Below are 20,608 nucleotides of genomic sequence, written 5' to 3'. Positions count from 1 at the left end.
GGCGTCACACATCATGAGATGACACACTTAATTGGCACACGTATTTAATGAAGCTGCGTGAAGATCATGTGTTCTATCATTCTGTAAACATCCTTCCTACCTGGCCATAGACTTGTCTTATCATGGAAATGATTTTTCTCTGTGACTATGCCTCTGCACCGATAGGTTGGTTCAGTAATAAATGTGAGACCTTGTGGCTCTAAAAAAAAAAAAAAAAATTAAGCATCTTGACAGGTGGTGATTATCCTGGATTTTCAGGGTGGGCTCTAAATGCAGTCACAAGTGTCCTTATAAGAGGGAGCTAGAGGACTACTGGGTATTTACCCCAAAGATACAAATGTAGGGATCCGAAGGGGTACATGCACCCCGATGTTTATAGCAGCAATGTCCACAATAGCCAAACTGTGGAAAGAGCCAAGATGTCCATCGACAGATGAATGGATAAAGAAGATGTGGTATATATATACAATGGAATATTATGCAGCCATCAAAAGGAATGAGATCTTGCCATTTGCAACGATGTGGATGGAACTGGAGGGTGTTATGCTAAGTGAAATAAGTCAATCAGAGCAAGACATGTATCATATGACCTCACTGATATGAGGAATTCTTAATCTCAGGAAACAAACTGAGGGTTGCTGGAGTGGGGGTTGGGGTGGGAGGGATGGGATGGCTGGGTGATAGACACTGGGGAGGGTATGTGCTATGGTGAGCGCTGTGAATTGTGCAAGACTGTTGAATCACAGATCTGTACCTCTGAAACAAATAATACATTATATGTTAAGAAAAAAAAAAAGAAGAAGATAGCAGGAGGGGAAGAATGAAGGGGGGGAAATAGGAGGGGGAGACGAACCATGAGAGACGATGGACTCTGAAAAACAAACTGAGGGTTCTAGAGGGGAGGGGGGGTGGGAGAATGGGTTAGCCTCGTGATGGGTATTAAAGAGGGCACGTTCTACATGGAGCACTGGGTGTTATGCACAAACAATAAATCATGGAACACTGCATCAAAAAAAAAAAAAAAAAAGAGGGAGCTAGAGGAGAAGGCAATGTGAAGATAATGGAGAAATGGTATGGCTACGAGCCAAGGAATACCAGCTACCACCAGACACCAGAAGAGGCAAGGAACAAACTCTCCCATAGAGCCTCCAGAGGGAGCTTGGACCAACTGACATCTTCATTTAGGTCCTCATTTTGGACTTGTGCTTCCAGAATGGTGGGAAAATAAATTTCTGTTATTTTAAACCTCCTAGTTTATGGTAATTTGATACCATTTCTATAAGAAACTAATACAATAACACAATGCATTTATCCAGTCCCTGCTCATTAGACATTTGGATTGCTATTATGAACAGTCTTGTACATGTTTCCTCGTGCAAAAATGCTAGACTTGCTTTAGCACAGAGACGTGGGAGTGGAATTGCTTGGTCATAGCATATGCAAGTGTTCAATTCTACAAGGTAATGCCAAATTGTTTGCCAAAGTGGTTACCAATTTACACTTCCACCAACACTATAGTTCCTGTGGATACACATTTTGTTCATCACTTGGTATTATCAGATTTCCTAACTTTTGCCAATCCTAGGAAATGTAAGTTGGTGTCTCATTGTGATTTTATTTGAATTTCCCTGACAACCAATGTGATTAGGTTTGAGCATCTTTTCAAACTCTTATTGGCCATTTGTAATGTTTCTTCTGTGAAATGAATGTTCATGTCTTTTGCCCATTTTTCTAATTATTTTATATATTTTTATTGACTTGGAGGAGTTCCTTTTATATTCTAGATACTAAAACTTTGTTGGTTATGGCTCCTCTTTTGACTTGGTTTTATGGTGTCAGTTAATGAAAAGAAGTTCTCAATTTTAATGTAGTTGGATTTATCAGTCTTTTCTTTTATGGTTAGCACTTTTTTTTATGTCTTTTTTTTTTTTTTAAATCCTTCCTTTCATGGGGCATCTGTCTGGCTCAGTCAGTAGAGCATGCTACTCTTGATCTTGGGGTTGTGGGTTTGAGCGCACTACGTTGGGTGTAGAGATTACTTAAAAACCCTTCCTTTCTCTGAAGTAAAAAATATATTCTACAATTTATTCCAAGAGTTTTGCCTTCTGTATTTAAATTGTTAATCTATCTGGAATTAATTTTTCTGCATAGTGTGAGATAGGGTTCCAATTATTTTATCCACATAGGCTTGATCAGTTTGTTCCTACACAACATATTAATTGGTCTCTTTCTTTCCCCACTGATCAGCAAGACTGTACCTGAACATCAGAGCTCCAGATATGTGTGGGTCTTTTTCTCCTTTCTCTATTTGATTTCATCAGTCTATATATCTTCCTTCTTTAGCTAATATCATACTGTTCTTATTACTAGAGTTTTATAAGTCCTGATAGCTGGGGACTAAGCAACTGCCTCATTCTTCTTCTTCAGGGATGTCTTAGATATTTTTACTCTTCTACATAAATTTTAAAATCAGCATGTCATATTTAAGAAAATCCCTGTTAGAATTTTGATTGCAGGGGCACCTGGGTGGCTCAGTCGTTGGGCGTCTGCCTTCGGCTCAGGTCATGATCCCAGGGTCCTGGGATCGAGCCCCGCGTCGGGCTCCCTGCTCTGCAGGAAGCCTGCTTCTCCCTCTCCCACTCCCCCTGCTTGTGTTCCCTCTCTTGCTGTGTCTCTCTCTGTCAAATAAATAAATAAAAAATCTTTAAAAAAAAAAAAAGAATTTTGATTGCAATTGCATTGAATCCATAGATCAAATGGGAGAAAATTGACATTTTTGTGAAAGATCTAGTTTTATAATTTGTATCATTTTGATATTTTTATTATTAAAATAATTTAGATTCTATAATAATTCATACTATAATGATTATAATTTTTTAATTTGTATCCAAAATTAAAACTTTCTCTATAATAAAGCTTGTACATATTTTGTTAGCTTTATTATAGGTGCTTGTCATTATTGCTATAATAAATCATGTATTTTTATAAATTCTGTTTTGCTAATTTTTACCAGTGTGCAGAACTGCAGATAATTTTTATATTGATATTATAGCCAACCTTTTTTCCAAGCCTTCTTATGATAATAATTTCTCTATAGAATCCTTTGGATTTGAAATGTAGACAATCATCTGTGAAAAATGAATTCTGGTTTTTCTTTTCCAATCTTTATGTCTTAAATTTCTTTTTTTTTTCTAAGATTTTATTTATTTATTTGAGAGATACAGAGAGGGAGAGCACAAGCAGACAGAGGGACAGAGAGGGAGAAGCAGACTCCCTGCTGAGCAAGGAGCCCAATGTGGGAATCAATCCCAGGACCCTGAGATCATGACCTCAGCCCAAGGCAGATACTTAACCGACTGAGCCACTCAGGTGCCCCTATGTCTTAAATTTCTTTTTCTAGTCTTACTGCACTAGCTAAAATCACCAATACAGTATAGAAGCAATGATAGCAACAATGCCTATCTCATTCCTGATTTTAAAATAATGTTTCTAGCATTAAGAATGACATCTGCTGTGAGGTTTTGGTGGATACTCTTTATCAGTTTAATGAAATTTAATGAAATTCCCTTTTATTCTCAGATTTCTAAGTGTTTTTTAAAATAAATTATGTCTTGTCCACAAATATCTTCTCAGCACCTGGCAAAGGTGCTCATTACATGTTGCTTGAATAAATGAATGAATGAAGGAACGAACATGTTTATTGGGCTCCTGGGTTTTTTTCTTATTGATTTTTGTGAATTCTTTACATATAAAAGAGGTCAACACTTTGCCATTTGCTGGGAATATTTTCCCTAGGCTATTTGCCTTTTAATTTTGGTTATTTTTTGGTGGAAGGAGGAAGATGGAGAAGTTTTAAATTTTAATGTAAACAGATCTATTGATTTTTTTTCTTCTGAGGTCTCTTCAAATGCATCTAAATTTAGAAAACCTTTACTTCTCTGGAAATTTGATAAGTGTTCATTTCTATTTTCTATGCACACTGCTGTCAGTTTAATCTTCCCATAGCAGGGCTCTGATCACGTCACTCTCCTGCTCAAAAATGTTTAACTGTCTCCTTGGAGCCTTCAGAATAAAGTCCAAACTCTTTAACTTGGCCTCTAATGCTCGTCATGATACATCCCAAGCCTGCCTGTCCAGCCTTTTCTCTAGTGTCCCCCAAATCAGTTTAAGCTCCAGCCAAAGTGAAGAGTTTGCTTCTCTCTCTGTGCTTCTGCTCTGTCCCACCTCCAAGGCTTTGGTCCTGGTGTCCCTTGGCATAGAATGCCCATCCTCCATTCTATATATTTAAATCCTGCTTAGTCCTCAAGCCCTCTTTTCTCAAAAAAGCCTCACCTTACCCTTTCAGAGGGTGAGTGGTGAAGGGATAATAACATGAACTTTTGGAGTCAGACAATGTGGATTAAAATCCTAATTCCTTCAACTTGTTCCCAGGTGCCAAATCCTTTCACCTTTTCCTAGTCTCCATTCTTTCATCATTAAAATGGGAACAGAAAGCAATGAAGGACCACACTGGGTGGTTTGAGGGTGAACTAAATCAATCAAATGTAGAGATCCTAGCACGGGGCACCCGGCTGGCTCAGTGAGAGGAGCATGTGACTCTTGGTTTGTGAGTTTGAGGTTGTGAGTTTAAGCCCCATGATGGGTGTAGAGGTTACTAAAAATAAATACATAAAAATTAAAAAAAAAAAAAGATCCTAGCACAGTCCCCATCTCACCCTGCCATTTGGGAAGGGAGTCACCAGCTGTGGGGCGAGGGCACACCCACCCCCCCTCTAGTCATATTTGCCTCTGAAGGTTTCGCTGGTTCTCAAATTCCCTTAGGTTTCTGAACTTTCCTCCTCAGGAGCTGGGAGTGGCCAAACAGGTTCCACCTCAAGGAATCCAGGCCCCCAGGCACCTTGATGGGACTCCTACACCCATCTGGGCTCAAAGGAATCCCACCCCCCCCTCCTTTCTTCATAAGTGAGCTCCAATGGTTTCATTGCTAGGAAATATTTAAGTCTCCAAAGGTGTCCACTGGAACCTTCCATTCCTTGCCTTCAGCACCCACAATATGGTGGTGAGTCAAGTAGAGCAAAGACAATCCTCTCAATTTTAAGGTGGGTAAACTGAGGCTCAAACTGTCTTCCATATAGTTGGGTGTAGAATGTGTGTGTCTACTCAGCCTTATTCAAGGGGCTCTGGGAGACCAGAGCAGCTGTGTGGGGGAATCTGGGTGAGCTCTGGCCTCAGAGTCAGAGATGGTGCAGAAATCCTGGCTATTGGGGCTTCCACCCCTTGTCCACAAGTGGGTTAGCGCTCTCAGAGGCTGGCAGCGAGCTTAATGTCTATGCATTCTCTTTGTGAAGCCGGAGTACCCCACCTACATAGGTTATTTTGTCTATGTCTTCTGAGGAAGAGCAAGGATGATGATTCACTGGCTGGGGTGCGTGATCAGCCTGAATAATGAGAAGAATGAGCTTAGGATCTGGAGCCCTGGGTTCTAGCCCAGCTCTACACCCAGCATGCTGTGTCACCTGGGGTGATCTCCCACTCCCTCTGGACCCCAGTTGTTTTATCTGTAAACTGGAGATGGTGGTAGATGGACCGATCTCTTGTGGAATCTTAGCTAGCAATCTTAATGTCAGAGTGCCGTCCTGGGCCCTGCCCCTCCCGGAGCCCAGACTGTCTCCAGGGCCTGACTTCACCAGGTTGGCCCCACCAAATCTCTGACGCCATCTGGCTGCCTCCACCCTCTGTCCTGTCCTCCCAGGGGCCTGAGCCGGGTTCCCGCTCCCCACCACACTGGGGCTGGGCGGCCAGTGGTCTTGCTCAGGCCCTGGGCAGGGAGTTGGGGGGGGTAGGGGGGGTTGGGGGGGGCACGTGGGCTCCAGACTCATATTTGACCTCTCCAGCCTCTTTCCCTCTCCCTGGAGCCAGCGTCCTTGCCCCGCCCCTCTTGAAATCCGAGCTCAGGGATCCAGGGAGGACTGTAGCAGCAAAACATTCCATCCAGTTGTCCAAACACGGCACAGCTGGCGGAGGGAGGGGCGGCCAGAGCCCGGCTCTCAGGGAGCCCTCGCGCTGTTGTTTTCACCGGGATGGGGGCGTCCTCACAGGGGAGGGGGTTCAGGGACCTGAGGATAAAGGAAGAGCGCACAACAGCCATACTCCTGGGCTTGCCCCAGGCCTCCCTTCCCAGGGCCCGCCCCACGGGGGAAGATCCAGGTCTGCCTGGCCAGGTGCTGCGGGTGGCCTTGTGAGCATCCTCGTGACTGACGGCGCCCAGTGCCCCGCGGCCGTGCCGTGGGGGATGGGCAGTGGGAATGCCGCTGGGACAGCAAGCCCCGGAAGTGACTTCGGGGAGCCGGGGTTACTGGCAAGCAGCCCCAGGCCTGGCTGCCTCTTGGCTCTGACTCAATGGTGACCCTGGATGAGCCTCAGTTTCTTCATCTGCAGCAGGAGGGACTTGGGCCTCTTCTGGCTCTGATTTTTCTAAGTCACAGCCAAGGACAAAAGGCCCTTATAGCTCCCCATGAAGCCCCAGCTCTGCCTAAATGTCCAGAGAGCAGCAATTTTTTTCTCTACAGTCCCCAGAGCAACTCTGACTCAGTTTCCTCCCCAAGGGGCAGACTGGTGCTTGGGGGGGGGGGGTTCGCTCTCATACCCCCTGTCCTCAGCCAGGCTGAGCTCCTTCCCCTCCTGCCCTGTTGGGGTGATGGGGAGACCCTCCCCCCTTTTCATACTTCCTGTTTTCCATTAATTGTTTCCAGGTGGGCCCAGAGGTTGCCCGCAGAGGAAGGTGGGGGCACGGGAGAATTGAGCAGGGTATCAGTGAGGAGCAAAAACAGGAAGGGGGTGGGAGCAGGCCATGGAAAATTCACTGCCAGGAAAGGCAAGGCCAGCATCTGGTTTGCATTAGGCTGAGAGCTTCGAAGTCCAAAGCCTGAGTGGGAGATATTGTTATCCGCAGGGCAGGGCTGGTGGGGTGTGACTGCTAGTCAGGAACTGGAAGCTTCTCCCCTGCGGGCAGTCAGAGGCTGACAGGAAAGAAGAGGGAAGCCGAGGGAGAAAGGCGGAGGACATTCTCATTTCGAGTGTGGCAGACCCTTCACAGATGTCGCCTACTGTGATGTTCACAACTGCACTGGGGACAACTGTTCCCATTTTACAGATGAGGGAAATGAGTCCCAGAGAGGTGAAATGACTTGCCCGAGGTCACACAGCCGGGGACCAGCAGAACTAGGATTAGACTTCAAGCCAAATGAGATAGGGTGGAACCTTCAAACCATTCCAATGGGCTGAGGCTGACCATGTCCCAGACAAGGGGGTACTGAGGATTTGGGGGTGAGCACGGGCCAGCCTCTGCCCACAGGGTCACTCGGTTCTTGTGGTGGTGTCCGACGGTTTTACTTGTCATGACACAAGGTGGACACGTGCCTGAGGGCTTCACCCTCAGGAAAGCAATCCATGGGGGAAGGCTTCCTGGTGGGGGGGTGGGAAGCAAAAGAGAAATTATCAGCAGGAGGTAGGATGTGCTGCCGAGGGCACCGTGTGAGGAAAGGGGTGGTGTGGGGCATGTCTGGGCGTAGCAGCTGGCCTGGTGTGCCTTAGAGAGTGAGATTCCGTATTATGGTCGGGGAAACTGAGGCACAGAGAGACTAACATGCCCAAAGGCTCATAGTCTGGAATGGGGTTGAATCCAGCCTCTCGGACACTGGGCCTGGGTTCTTTTTTTTTTAAGATTTTGTTTTATTTATTTGACAGAGAGACACAGCGAGAGAGGGAACACAAGCAGGGGGAGTGGGAGGGAGAAGCAGGCTTCCCGCTGAGCAGGGAGCCCGATGCGGGGCTCGATCCCAGGACCCTGGGATCATGACCTGAGCCGAAGGCAGACACTTAACGACTCAGCCACCCAGGCGCCCCGTGGGCCTGGGTTCTTAACCGCTGCACTGAGTTGTGCTTTTTTGTTGGTGGTTACAAGTTTTAAAGGGGATATTGAGGCCAAGGACGGGATGTGGGGCAGGCGGGGATCCTTGCCCGAAGCCACACAACCAACTAGTGATAGAGCCTGGGCTGGACAGGTCTTTCCAACTTGCCAACCTGGCAGGGAGGGGTTAGGTGGCTCCTCCTTCAGGCCCTAGTGGAAGCTGGGACTTGGACATGCAGAGGACAACTCCCACGACCCTTCAGGGAGTCTCACCTTTCCTGGCCTGGAGCCCAGGAAGCAGGGCCCCCAGTGCCTTCTGCTGCCCGCTGAGCCACAGGAGTTAATAATTACGGGGTTTCAAGAGATAGAGGCCTGCTGGGAGGGGCCTTCGTCCCAGGCCCTGCTCCTCAGAGATAGCAAAGGTTAGCGTGCGGCTCAGCCTGGGGGGGGGGGGGGGGGGGGGGGGAGGGAAGGGAGAAGGCTTCTGCCACCTGCCTGCCTGGCAGTCTCCAGAGGGACCCTCAGGCTGGCCCTGGCATGGATGACCCCAAGGAGCACACCAGGTGTCCTGCCCGAGGAACATGCCCCGTGTTCCTGGCACTGAGCTCAGGGGCTGTCCGCTACGCCCCATCAGTTCTGGGCCCTGCACTCGAGGGGAACTTGGGAGAGGAGCCCTGGGACACAGACAGGTGAGCCAGTGACCTCGGTCACGGTCACGAAGGGGAGGGAGGGAAATCTTGCCATTCTGTAGGGGCACTGGGGGAGGAGGGAGGCAGAAGCCAGGCTCCTGACAGGGGACTGGCATGGAACTCTGAGGAATTTCATGAGCCTCTTACAAGGTCAGTGCCAACAGGTGACCCCGATTGTCTAACTTGGTGGTTGGACAGACATAGAATCTGAGGCTCAGAGAGGGCAAGACAAACATCCTGGGTCACGCGGTGAGCTGAGGACAGACCTAAGTCAGTCTACGGCCATACCACCCTGAACGCCCCCGATCTTGTCTGATCTCGGAAGCTAAGCAGGGTCGGGCCTGGTTAGTACTTGGATGGGAGGAGAGACCTAAGTCAGAATTGGGGCCTGGGTCAACCAGGCTGGCAGTTTCCTGTTCCTCATCTGCTTCCAGCCGAGGCTCTGTGCTCAAGGCTGCCAGGCGGGGATGGGGATGGTGGGGAGACGGGCGAAGGGCAGTCGTTTGAGGTCTTGACCTTTTACTTCTTCCTCCGCACCTGCTGGCCAGGCCCCTAGTACGCTCCCCTTTTTGCCTGACTGCACACAGTTGCAGCTTCTAGCGAGTTCTCTAGTTTCTGGGCTGTCTTTTCAGAAAATTGATGTAAGGGGTCACAGCCCCACCACCCCTGGCTGTGTGACATCAGGTAGTTTCCTGAACTTCTCTGAGCCCAATCCTTTTCGGCTGAGGAGCAGAGCTCACTGGACTGTGGAAGAAGCTAGTGAGGCTTGGCAATTGAAGGTCACTGGATGCATAGATGATGTGGTATTTTTAGGTAGTAATTCGGGTATCAGTGCTCCCAGAGTGGTGACCCCACATTTGTCCTTGGAGGCCTCACTTAAGCCCACTGGTGCTACCCTGTCCTGCTAAGGGCTCTTCCTCTGGGGCCTTAGCCTGGGCTGACACTGCCTCCATGCCTTATCTCCCACCAGTCTGGGTTACCATGACTTGGACCAGTCTTATCTCCTGCCCAGGCTTGTGAAGTCTTGGAGGGTAAGGGCCCTGTCCTGAGCCCTTTTTGTGTCTTTTCCCCCTTCTCCTAAATAATGAACAGAGCAAGGGCCAGGAAGACAGCAGTTGCTCAAGACTTACTTGGTGTAGGATTCAAGTCAACAAACATGGTGACATCTGCTTTGGGCCAGACCCTGGACTAGGCTGGGGTGGGCACAGAAACACTGCACCGAGGAGATGGTTTCTGCCCTTGGGAAACCACAGTCTTAGAAAGAGTTACCCTGCAGAGTGAAGGGCATTGGAGGTCTGGGCAGAATGATTCTGGTAAGTCAGAAGGGATGTCACAGTGGGCTGCCCAGGTTGTTTACTGCACAAGGTGCCAGCCAAGGGAGTGAGCAAGCAAGGCATGAAATCCAGCCTGCCCTCCACTCACCCAGTCCTGTACCTTGGCATGGGCTGTCCCCATCTAGGAAGGCAGTACCATTTTCTATTTGTGACAAAGACACCGTGCACTTAGTAGAGTGTGCCCTGGGCAGCAGCCCTGGAAGTGGAGGTCCTTGTGAGTATGTCTCCCTACCATATTGGAGCTCCGGGATGACAGAGCATGTGTCGATGCAGTCCCCCTTTGGATCTCAGCCCTTGTGTGGTCCACAGTTTGTGCTCAGAAGGGATGGATGGATGAATGAATGAATGAATGAATGAATGAACGAATGGATGAATGAAAGAAATGTGTGTCCCCAGTGAAGACCTGACAAATTCAAGCCTGGGGTCCCAGCTCTGTGGGCTCAGAAGAGTAGTGCCCTGAGTTCTGGTAGCATGTGGAAGGGAAGCACCTCCTTCCTCCTGGCCTCCTAGGCCTCTCTAGACCCAGAGGGTGGGAGCCAGGATCCCTGGCAGGAGAGAAGAACTATACTCTCACTGGATCCAGCTGCAGGCTGAAGTTGAGGCCAGTAGTCAGGGCTCAGGACCGGTGACAAAGGGGCGGAAGGATGGAGGGACAGGAATACCAGTGGTCTGGGATGCAGGAAAAGGTTTTGCAGAGGACCTAAATCCAGACAGGTGTGCAGGGTGGGGGTGCATTCCCCCAGACAGTAGATGCTGGGCAAAGGCAGGGAAGAGATGGTCAGGGAGTGTTCCGAACAAGAGGGGAAGGCCCCTTTGCGAGGTGGGGGTGGTGTGGGGCTGGGGGAGGGCTGGGGTTGAAGACTTGGGCCAAAGGGGGGTCTTCCTTTGGGATAAGCGCTCAGAGTAAACCCAAGAAAACTTGTTTTGGGGTCTAGCCCCTTTCCCACCCTGCAGGACATTGCCCAAGAACGGGCACAGAGCAGGGAGCCCAGGGAAGGGGAGTGCTGGCCAGCGGGTGGGTGTCGGCGGGCTCCGAGACACCGTCCGCCAAGGTTCTCGAGCAGCGGGGGCCGAGGGCCCGCGCCGCGCCGGGGGATCCGAGACGAGTCAGCCGCGGGCTGCGGAGCGCGGCACTGACCGCAGGACGCGCCGGCCGCCGGCTCCTCCCCCGCTCCCGCCGGCGCACGGTCCCGGGGCGGGCGGGCGGCGGAGGGGCGGGGCCGGGCACGTGTCCTCGGGCCACCCCCTCGGCCACGTGACCCGCCGGGGGCGGGGGTGGCCGGGGGGTGGCGGGGGGGTGGCCGGGGGTGGGGGGCGGCTGCGGAGGGACTGACAGGCGGCGGGCGGGGACGCGGCGCGGGCCGGCGCAGGGAGCTCGCGGCGGCGCCGGGATGTGGAGCGGGTAGGTCGGTGCGCGCTCGCTGCACCGCGCGGGCTCGGGCCGCGGCGGCCTCCGGGGCTGCGGGTCCCTGCCGCGTGTGCACCCGGCTCGCGGCGGACGGGCGCCCCGTAGCCCCGGGACGCGCGAGCCAACGCGCTGCGGAGGTGGAAGGACGCCCCGCGGGGAGGGGTCGGGGGCTCTCCATGGGTGGGGACCTTCCCGGCAAGACGGCGCCAACTCCTAGCTCGTCTGGAGCGCGAGTGAGAAGGGGGCGGGCAGGCGGGCGGGGGGGGGCGCGCTTGCGAGCCAGAGTAAGTCTGGGGTACGCACCTGGAGGAGCGCCCCCCCCAAGCCTGGATGAACCCTTGGAAAGCAGTGCAATTGGGAAAGGGGGCTGGGTCTCTGCCAAGGTCGCTAGTAAGTTGATGAACCTCCATCTGGGGCTCCTGGATCCAGCCCAGCTCAGAGGTGTGGGGTAGGACCTCCCTGCAGTCTGAAGGAGTCCTGGGTCCTGGCTTAGTGGCCCCAGTCCCTATGACTGTTTATTGGCTCTCAGGGGTGATCCCAGTCCTTTGGCCGACCTGGTGTGGGTCCCCTGCCATGTTCGTGCAGGAAGGCTGTGGTTTTCTCAGGGACTTGGGCAAACACTTCCTCCTCCCCATGGTCTGGGAAGGCCAGGTCCTGGAAGAGCTGTGGCCAGAGTGGGGTGGGTTGTATTCCTGTAAAGAACTGGACCACCTGGGGGGTCCCAGGACAGGACTCTTTCCTAGCCAGAGCTGGGGAGTGAGGGACGGCCTCTGCGGGGGGCTGGCAGGCTGGAGGGGTTTCTGATGCAGTCTGGGTCCACTTGACTCCATGGCCCCTAGCAAAGCTTGGGCTGAGATGCTAGGGAATAGTGGGGCTTTGTCCCCAGCAGGGGGTGCTAGAGAAAGGGCTCCTGGTAGGGGTGAGGTGTGGAGAGGCATGCCTCTTAAAGGGTGGAAAGGTGAAGCAGAGCACATGTTCTTTGGAAAAGTACCCTCCTCCACCCCCCACCCCCACCCCTGAAGATGACTGAGTTCAGGGAGAAAGTGTTGTGTGGGACCTGGTGGGGTTAGCACAATCCTGCGTGGGGCTAACTGTGTTTAAGGGGCATCCCAGTCTGGAAGAACCCTGTGACCCCATATGTTGGGGGCACCCAGGCAAAACAGTCATTGAGTTACTATGTGATCTTGAGAGTATGGCCTCACTTCTCTGGGTCTCTGGGCGAAATGAGCAGGTTGTGGGGTGGAGAGCTGCCGGCTGATCCATGCCCAGAGTGCCCTTCCCTGGAGGCATCCAGGCCAGAGCCAGACAGACAGGGCTGGGAGCCATCAGTAGATAGATGCTCTCTTTAAGGACAGTGTCAAAAAGACTCAGGGTCTTGGAGAAGACCCCCCCCTCCCCCGCCAGTCCAGCCTCCCTGCCATATTCCCAAGAGGCTTCTGGATAAACCAGGCTGCCAAGCTGACCCCCACATGATCCTCAGTATAACTCATTTCTTTCTTTCTTTCTTTCTTTTTTTTAAGATTTTATTTATTTATTTGAGAGAGAGAGAGATAGCATAAGCAGAGAGTAGAGGGAGAGAGAGAAGCAGACTCCCCGCTGGGCAGGGAGCTAAGCAGACTCCCCGCTGGGCAGGAAGCTCGATGTCGGGGCTCGATCCTATGATCCTGGAACCATGACCTGAGCCGAAGGCAGACGCTTAACCAACTGAGCCACCTAGGCGCCCTATAACTCACTTCTTGCATGTACATTTAGACCCCCAGGGCCTAGCCTAACCCCAGGGCCTAGCCAGGTACAGAGCACCTAGCAGGTGCTTTATAAATGCAGATGGAAAACATGAGGGACAGAAGAGGGAGCCGCACACCTGGGAGTGAGAGGCAGAGTTTGGGGGTTTCCTTGAGCACTGCATTTTTATGGATCCCCCCCCTCCCAACTCGGGTATTAGAGGCAGGGATTGAAGGATCAGGGGCCAAGTTGCCAGAATCCACTGGGGGCCTGGTGTCCTAGGAGCTCACCCAGACCCCAGCAGGAGCCAGAAGGGACCCTGCCTGGGGTCACACTTGTCCATGTAAGTCTAACTGAGCTGCTTGGGCTTGCGGCCCCCGGGGGCTCAGGACAGTCTGGGTAGGTGTATATTTGGGCCCTTTATTCTAGAGTATGAAGACTCTGGGATCAGTGGCCCTGGCTAAGTTGTCAATGTCTCTGGGGTTTCTTTCCTCATCTGTAGGTGAGGGATGGTTGCCGTTAATGCCTAGGCCCTGGTGCCAGTTCACTCCCTTGGCCCTGGCCCCAGGGCTGCTCCCCTGGGGTGGGTGGCAGTGGCAGGACTCTGCAGGAGCTCAGGTGGGCCCTCTTCCCTGGGACTCCTTGAGCAGGAGCCCTGAGCTCTGAACCCAGAGGCAGCTCCCCCAAAATTGGGATGCTCCTCTCCCCATCCCCCATAGTTTCTCATGTCCATAGTCTTGGGTGCCAAGCCTGCCCTGAGATGGGGTGATGGTGGCATCTCGAGTATCTGCAGCTGACACAGTGCTGGGCACTTGGGGCTTGGTCAGCAAAGGCCAGAAATTGAGTTCTGGGCTAGTTTTCTCCCCTGGTCTCAGTTTCCCTGTCTGATAGGTGGGGCTAATATTACCTATTTCTAGGGAGGGCCGGGCTCTGATGGACTGCTCAGGGATGAAATGAGATTCCCCCACCCTCCCAGGGATGGAGGACTCTGTCTTTGGAACAAGCAAGATGCTGGGGAGCCCCAGGGCTGCAGACGGGCTGTGTGATCTTGAGCAGGTCACCTAACTGCTCTGGGTTTTGATTACCCGAAGGGGATTGGATTTGCAAGCTCCTGCCTGTTGGGCCTAAGCTACAGGGGTCTGTAGGCTCAGACTTCATCTGAAGCGTGGAAGGAAGGTGGGCCTCCTGCCTGGGAAGCAGTTGTGCACCTTTCCCAGCTGCTGCTTTCTGGAAGCCTTCCTTGATCTAACTACCTAGCGGGGATATACCTCCTGCCGTTCCTTACTCTGCACATGTGTGAGGAGCTCAGACCCTCATTAGAATCCTGCTTGGTGTAGACTCCCCCCAGGTCTGCCCAAGATTTGTGCCCAATAGGGTGGGGGGGCGGACGGGGAGCAGAGTGAATTAGAATGCGGTCAGAAGGGAGCTCAGGGATGTTGCTGCCAAAATCTGTGCGGTCATGCAGATTGGGCGGATCGGGGCTGATGGGGTGCCTAGCACATGATAGGTGCTCACTCTGTATGTGTTGGATTTTCGAGGTGTCAGATCCTTCTAGGACTGAGCAGGCGGATGTGAGGCAGGTGCTGTGCGCCCTGCTCCGCCCCAGCACAGAGTGAGCCCCCACTGTCCCAGGCCTCGTGCTGGCTCCCAGGGGAGACGCAGGGCTGGATTCCCTGGCAGGGCTGAGCTGGACTGGCGGCCCTGGGGCTATGGTGAGGAGAGGCTTGCTTGGCCCAATCCACCTGATTCAGGTGTTCCAACCTCCCTGCCTTCCATCCTGCGTCCTACGGCTGTTCCTGACCTTCTCCGCCCCCTGCTCCGTGTTCTACAAGCACACACCTGCGTCCCGCTTTCTGGAGTGGTCCAGAGTCACCTGCTTCCAACCCCCCTCCCCCAGGGTCCTGCTCGGCTCGCATGCCTGATACTCTGTTCCCGTGTGTGACGTATATGACACCATTGCCCCATTCTGGAACCTTCCCTTCCAACCCTGGTGCTGGCTGCTCCTCAGACCTCCAGGCTGGCTCTGTGGCGCTCGACTCCTCTGTTAGCCCTCCCCCAGAGCACACTCAGCCTGCAGCCGCTCCCTCTGGCCCCGCACCTCCCTCAGCCACCCGTAGACCCATAGAGGACATGCCGCTCCCCAGACGCCTCAGCGACCCTCTTTCTCTTCCCTGACAGACCCCCTCCCAGTTCCTTATTCCTGTCCTGGGCACCATTTCATTATGTTAGTTAATTACTATAGTTTTGTTGCCTTTTTTTTCTTTTTTCTCTGTCACCCTCTCCAGCCCCCGGTTCCTGCCACAATTCCCCCCTCAGAGTCTTGTGTCTCTGTCCCCTCTGCACATCCCTTCCGAGGCCAGGACCTGCCTGGCTTATGCAACAGCCTTGGATGGAAGCCCCACCATCCCCACCACCACCCCTCCCCGCCACCCCCTCAGGCACTTGGCTCCAACTTCCTCAAACCCCATCTGCATCCTGCCTCACTTCTCCAAAACCACCATTCATCCCCTTGCCTCCCGTCTGGATTTCTCTGGGTGACAGGTCACATGATGCAATAGAGCTGGGACTCTGAGTTCTGTTCCCACCCTGCCACCACTTTGCTGTGTGTTCCGGTCAGGTCGCCATCCGTCTCTGAACACCAGGCGCCTCCTTGTGCCGACCAGGCTGGGGAGAGCATCTCCCTGCAGTGGCATCCTGAGGGTTTGGAGCTGCCACCTCAAGCCCTCTCTGTCAGCTTCACCTGGCTGGGCTTGCAGGCCGGGCGGGGAGCCGATGCGGGAAACCTTTCCTGGGGCCCCCGGGGCCCCTGGACAGGAGGAGTCACTTGGCCATCAGCCTCCGTGCTCTCCCGGCTTGCCAGAAGGCCTGTGGGTGCAGGGGCATGAGTCTGAACAGGGCCCCTGTGTGTGGCCCTGCCCCGCAGACCAGATCAGCTGCAGCCACCCTGTTGGCCCCGGGCAGAGGGTAAGCGCTCCCAGCGTGCCCTCCCCGCCTCTCCTTCCCCCTGTTTCAGAGCTTCCCTAACTAGTTCCTTCCGTCTTCTCTAAGGAATCCGTCTTCTCTAAGGAATCCATCGTGCCCATTAGCACCGGGATCTTTAGTTCAAAGAGGTGACCTGGGCGCTGGTCAGTGGACAGGGAGAGATCTAAGGGCAGAGAGACCTCATGGCAGGCGGGTTGGGCTGGAAATGGGAAGAGTATGCCGGATCCTGGTCGGGGCCCTTCTGGCCCAGTGGGGGTTGCTGGGTGACTGGGAACCATAGAATCCACGGGTCCTCATTCTCATTTTGCCATTTTTTGTGGATGGGGACAAAAGCCCTGCTGGCCCTCCTAGGACAGGACTGGGGGGTGAGCATTGCGGTTTCTGCTCCCCCCCCCCGCCCCCCGTGTGTTTCCTGAGGAAGTGAGCCAGTGGGGCCTTTCCTGTCTAAACTGTCGTGGGCTCTAGACAGCGAAGCCGGCTTCAGGATGGGGGATGTTGGATGCTCCCACTTTCCTCTGACCTTGACTCTTACTGTCTCCTGCCTCTAACCTCTTCCCAGTGGCCCTGGGTCCTGCTACTGGCCTTCCCTGGACTCTGGACTCTGTTTCTGCAGGGAATGGGGGCTGAGAAGGTTCAAGCTGAGGGCCATGGACCTGGACTGAGGGGCAGGGAGGGGGTGTGGTGCAGAAGAACTTAAATGGTAGCCCATGCTTGTCCAAGGAGTGAGTTCCCCAGCCCCACAGGCATTCACATCCAGGTTTTCCAGCTCCTGGTCTGGGATGCTGAAGTGTGTGAAGATAGAGGATTCTGGCTTGGGCTGGAGCTATGGGGTCTGGGGTCCCTCGCGTCCCTCCTTCCTCTGAAATTTCTGAGTTGCCTCACAGCCCTGAAGTGTGAGGGGAGGGCCTGCAGATTCAAGCTTCTCTCCCAGGACAGGGAGACCCCGTCTTTCCTGAACCCCTGGCCCAGGTGTTGGGCAGTTGGTAACTACCAGGCGGCCCTGCTCTTCCCACGCTTTCTGCCACAGGGTTTCCGAGTTGGGCTTTTACACTGGGGAGGGGGGATGTGGATGGGCCACCGTTTCCTCTGGCTGCAGAATTGGGTCCCATCCTTCCCAGCAGTGGGCTGAAGTGAGAGCCTGTTGGGAAAATGATGGGGGACAGTCCAGCTGTAACCCCAGCCCATGCCCTTGGGACCAACAGGAGAATTAGTGACCACACTGGTGGCCCTCGTGGGAGGGGCTGGAGGTCTTTTTCTCCTCGGCAGGGGCATGGGTGATGTCTGGGGTGGTCCTTACAGAGGAAAAGACCCCCAGCGCCGGGTGTCTAAAAACTGGGATCCTGCCCTGTGTCCCGTGCCGTCCCTGCTGGTCACCCCCCTCGTTGGCCCACAGTTCTTGCTCATCCTCTTGAGGCGTGCAGCCCCTGAGTTGGGGTCTGTTGCCCCTGTCAAGCCTGAGTGACAAGGACCATCCTCTCTCACCTGAGGAAATGGCCCTGGGCCCCAAGCCTCCAGACTGTCAGCCAGAAGACCTCCCTGAGGCCTGTGGCTTCGGCTGTGGGACCCAGAGCCTGGGCAGGCAGTGGGGGTGTTTGCCAATGTGGCTGCAGACGGCACGGTCTTTACCTGGTGCTGTATCCCGTGACTTCTTCACCTGGTTCTTAGTATGCCTCCTCCAGGTTTTTACCCCCATCCCAAAGGTGGGAAGCAGCTTCAGAGAATTGTAGCAACATTCCCAGGGGCTGGTGCGTACCCCAGCTCGGAGCCTGGCGTGGACCCTGGCCTGGCCCGACTCTGGCCTCTGCTCTCAGCCACAGCTCCCCCAGCCCTGGCCTGCCCTCCTGGGAGGCAGTTTCTGGGCCTGAGCAGAAGCTGAGAAGTCAGTCGGGCCAGAATTGGGTCCGATTTCCCTGCTGCAGCCAAGGAGGAGTCTCCCGAGTTGGCCTGGGCCTCGCAGCCCTCGATCCTGAGGCAGATGCACTGATTTCCACACTCACACCCCCACTTACCGGCTGGAAGGGGGGCGCTTCGGGCCTGGACCCAAGCCCTGGCTGCCCATCCAGCACCGCCACCGAGCGAGCAGCCGTGTGGGCCTGGGCAAGTTCTGCCCTCCTCTGAGACCCCTGTCCCTCATCTGTAGGACGGGGACAGTCCCACGAATGCTGCTGAGAGCTCTAAATGAGAGGACGTGCACAGAGAGCCCAGGTGGCACCTGGCCAGCGTGAGGCCCCTGGGTGCAGACCCCAGCCCAGGGCCGCCATAGCACTGCCACAGCCCCTGCTCATGCCTCAGGGACCCCTTGCCAACGACCCCCCCCCCCCCCCCCCACCCCAGAGGTATTAGGAAGGATCCCTGTCTGGCATAATCACTGCTGATGGAGTGATAGACGTGTTTTCCCACTTCGTCTATCAGAGCTCTGGTCCCTGCCAGGCGGGACCCAGCCAAGGACCCATGAGGCCACACTATGGGCCAATTCCAAAGCAGAGGGCAGGCTGGGCTGGGCGCAGGGACAGGGCCATGTGAAGGGTTGGGAATGGGCTCATTGCTGGGCTTCCCCGGGTACCCAGTCCCTTTGTGTTACCTCGGGGGGGACCCGAAGCTCAGAGGCTGCTTGGTGACCGTCTCAGGGTCCAGATGACAGGGAGGAGGGACTGATCCCCAGTCTTGCCTTTCACACTTTCCCCTCAGTAAGCCTGAGTCCCATGACCCCTTGGCCTTGTCTTTCCTCCCTCCTGCGTGGGCCCCTTGGAGCCCCCTCCCCTCCACTTCCCCACCGTTATCAGCCGCCAGGCCCAGCCCGTCACCCTCAGCCCAGCCACCGCGGCTCCGAAGCTGCTGGCTCAGGAGCCACCAGCTTTTGCTGAGTGAGCGAGTCCAGAGGTGCTGTCTTGGCACAAACCACTGCTGGCTGCCGAGCCTTCTCCCTTCCTGCCTCCCTCCCTCCGCAGGGTCTCTTGCAAAGTGGGGGGTGTGGATGGATGGTACTGGGCGGGGCGAGGGGTGGACGGAGGCTGATGGCTGCGGCACTACCTCTAGGGTCTTCAACTTCAGGGAGAGAAGGGTCCTGAGGCCCAGAGAGCGGTGTTTGCCTGAGGTCACAGGGCAGACCAGCGGAGAGCCGGGACTGCTCCCCACAAGGCTCAGGGAGCAGGAAGACGGTCTGCCCTGCCTGGGTTGTTTGGCAGAATCTTCCTGCCTCAGCTCTGTGGGGCCCTGGCTGGGTCCTCCCTCTCCCGCCCACACTAAGTGGGTTTTAATTTGCATAACATTTGCATTAACAGTAGCCTAGAAGGCAGTTCCCATTTAAGTTCCTCCTGTGTGCAAAGGTTTTTGCTGTTTTTTTTTTTTAAGATTTTATTTATTTGTGAGAGAGAGAGAGAGGGCCCAAGAGCACAAGTGGGGGGAAGGACAGAGGGAGAGAAACAGACACCCCACTAAGCAGGGAGCCCCATGCGGGGCTTGATCCCAGGACCCCGGGATCATGACCTGAGTCGAAGGCAGATGCTCAACCATCTGAGCCACCCAGGCGCCCCCTGTGGGCCAAGGTTTTATGCACGTCAGATCCATTCGGTGACCCTAGAGGTAGGACCAAGGGGATGTCCCCGCTTTGTAGAAATGGAGACTCAGATTCTCAGCACTGACACGTTTACAGTCATCTGCTGGACAAACCCAAACTGAGCACCTACTGTGTGCCAAGCCCAGCCCTAGGCGCTGGGCTGGAGAGGGTGGTTGACAAAGATGAATGCGTCCTGTCCTGGGCCCTAGGAGACCGCGTGTTTGGTCCCTCTGCCCTTGGGACAACCCAGTGATAGCCTCACAGGTAGTGTCCCTGTCTTGCAGACGGGGCCCAGACCAGGCCCAGAGTGGCAGGCATGTGGCCCGGGGGGGTCCCTCAGCTCAGATCTGGGTCTCGGGACCCCACCCTGGATTTGCTGTTTGCCCCGCAGCCAGCCCCACCCAGACGAGGGCCACCCGCCGCCCCTCGAAGCTGTCCCGGTCCCCTGGAAGAGCGTGGGCCCCTGCAAAAGCCACAGGGAGTCCCCAAGAGGCCTGGCGGAGACCCCTGGAGGGGAGGAGGGCCCTGCAGCTGCCCAGCTGGACGTGTTGCGCCTGCGAAGCTCTTCCATGGAGATCCGGGAGAAGGGCTCAGAGTTCCTGAAGGAGGAGCTGCACAAAGCCCAGAAGGTGGGGCTTGGAGGGTGGCGGGTGGGGGGGTGGGGGGGGAACGACAGGGACAAGGGGCCCACCTGGAGGCGCTGTGGGCTCTCCCCGAGCACCCCGCATGGAGGCTGGGGCTGGGCGCGAGGGAAGCACAGAGGAGAAACAAGTTCTTATGACTTTGGAAGGATTTTTTGAAGTCTTGACTTCTCTGAACGCCCGTTCTAAGCTCTAATAGGCTGACGGTTGGGGTTTCGACATCATGCTACATGCTAAGTGGGAAACGCATCCTAAACCATAGGGCGACAGAGGAAGGGAGGTGGGGGCTCAGAGGCCCGCGGAAGAGGGCCCCGGCAGTGGAGCCCCGTCAGTGGGCCCGATGCCCCCCCCCCCCCCCCCCCCCCCG

At 54.5% G+C, this 20,608-nt stretch overlaps 1 protein-coding gene across 5 annotated transcripts in view; it reads left to right on the top strand.

Moving 5' to 3' along the window:
• The first annotated feature begins 11,280 nt into the window (after positions 1 to 11,280).
• The window catches only part of RAB3IL1 (RAB3A interacting protein like 1), an 18,459-nt gene continuing 9,131 nt past the window's right edge, over positions 11,281 to 20,608 (top strand). For 4 of the 5 annotated variants that reach the window (XM_032415083.1, XM_032415082.1, XM_032415084.1 and 1 more), the window contains exons 1-2: positions 11,281 to 11,334; positions 19,992 to 20,229. In XM_032415083.1, the coding sequence (XP_032270974.1) occupies positions 11,324 to 11,334; positions 19,992 to 20,229 (249 nt within the window). In that variant the 5' untranslated portion in view covers positions 11,281 to 11,323. The remainder of the gene's footprint in view (positions 11,335 to 19,991; positions 20,230 to 20,608) is intronic. The other variant, XM_032415085.1, reaches the window with a different exon arrangement.

This window comes from Phoca vitulina, unplaced genomic scaffold (assembly GCF_004348235.1).
Source record: "Phoca vitulina isolate PV1807 unplaced genomic scaffold, GSC_HSeal_1.0 scaffold16, whole genome shotgun sequence".
Lineage (NCBI taxonomy): Eukaryota > Metazoa > Chordata > Mammalia > Carnivora > Phocidae > Phoca > Phoca vitulina.
This window is presented reverse-complemented; position numbering and strand designations above follow the sequence as displayed.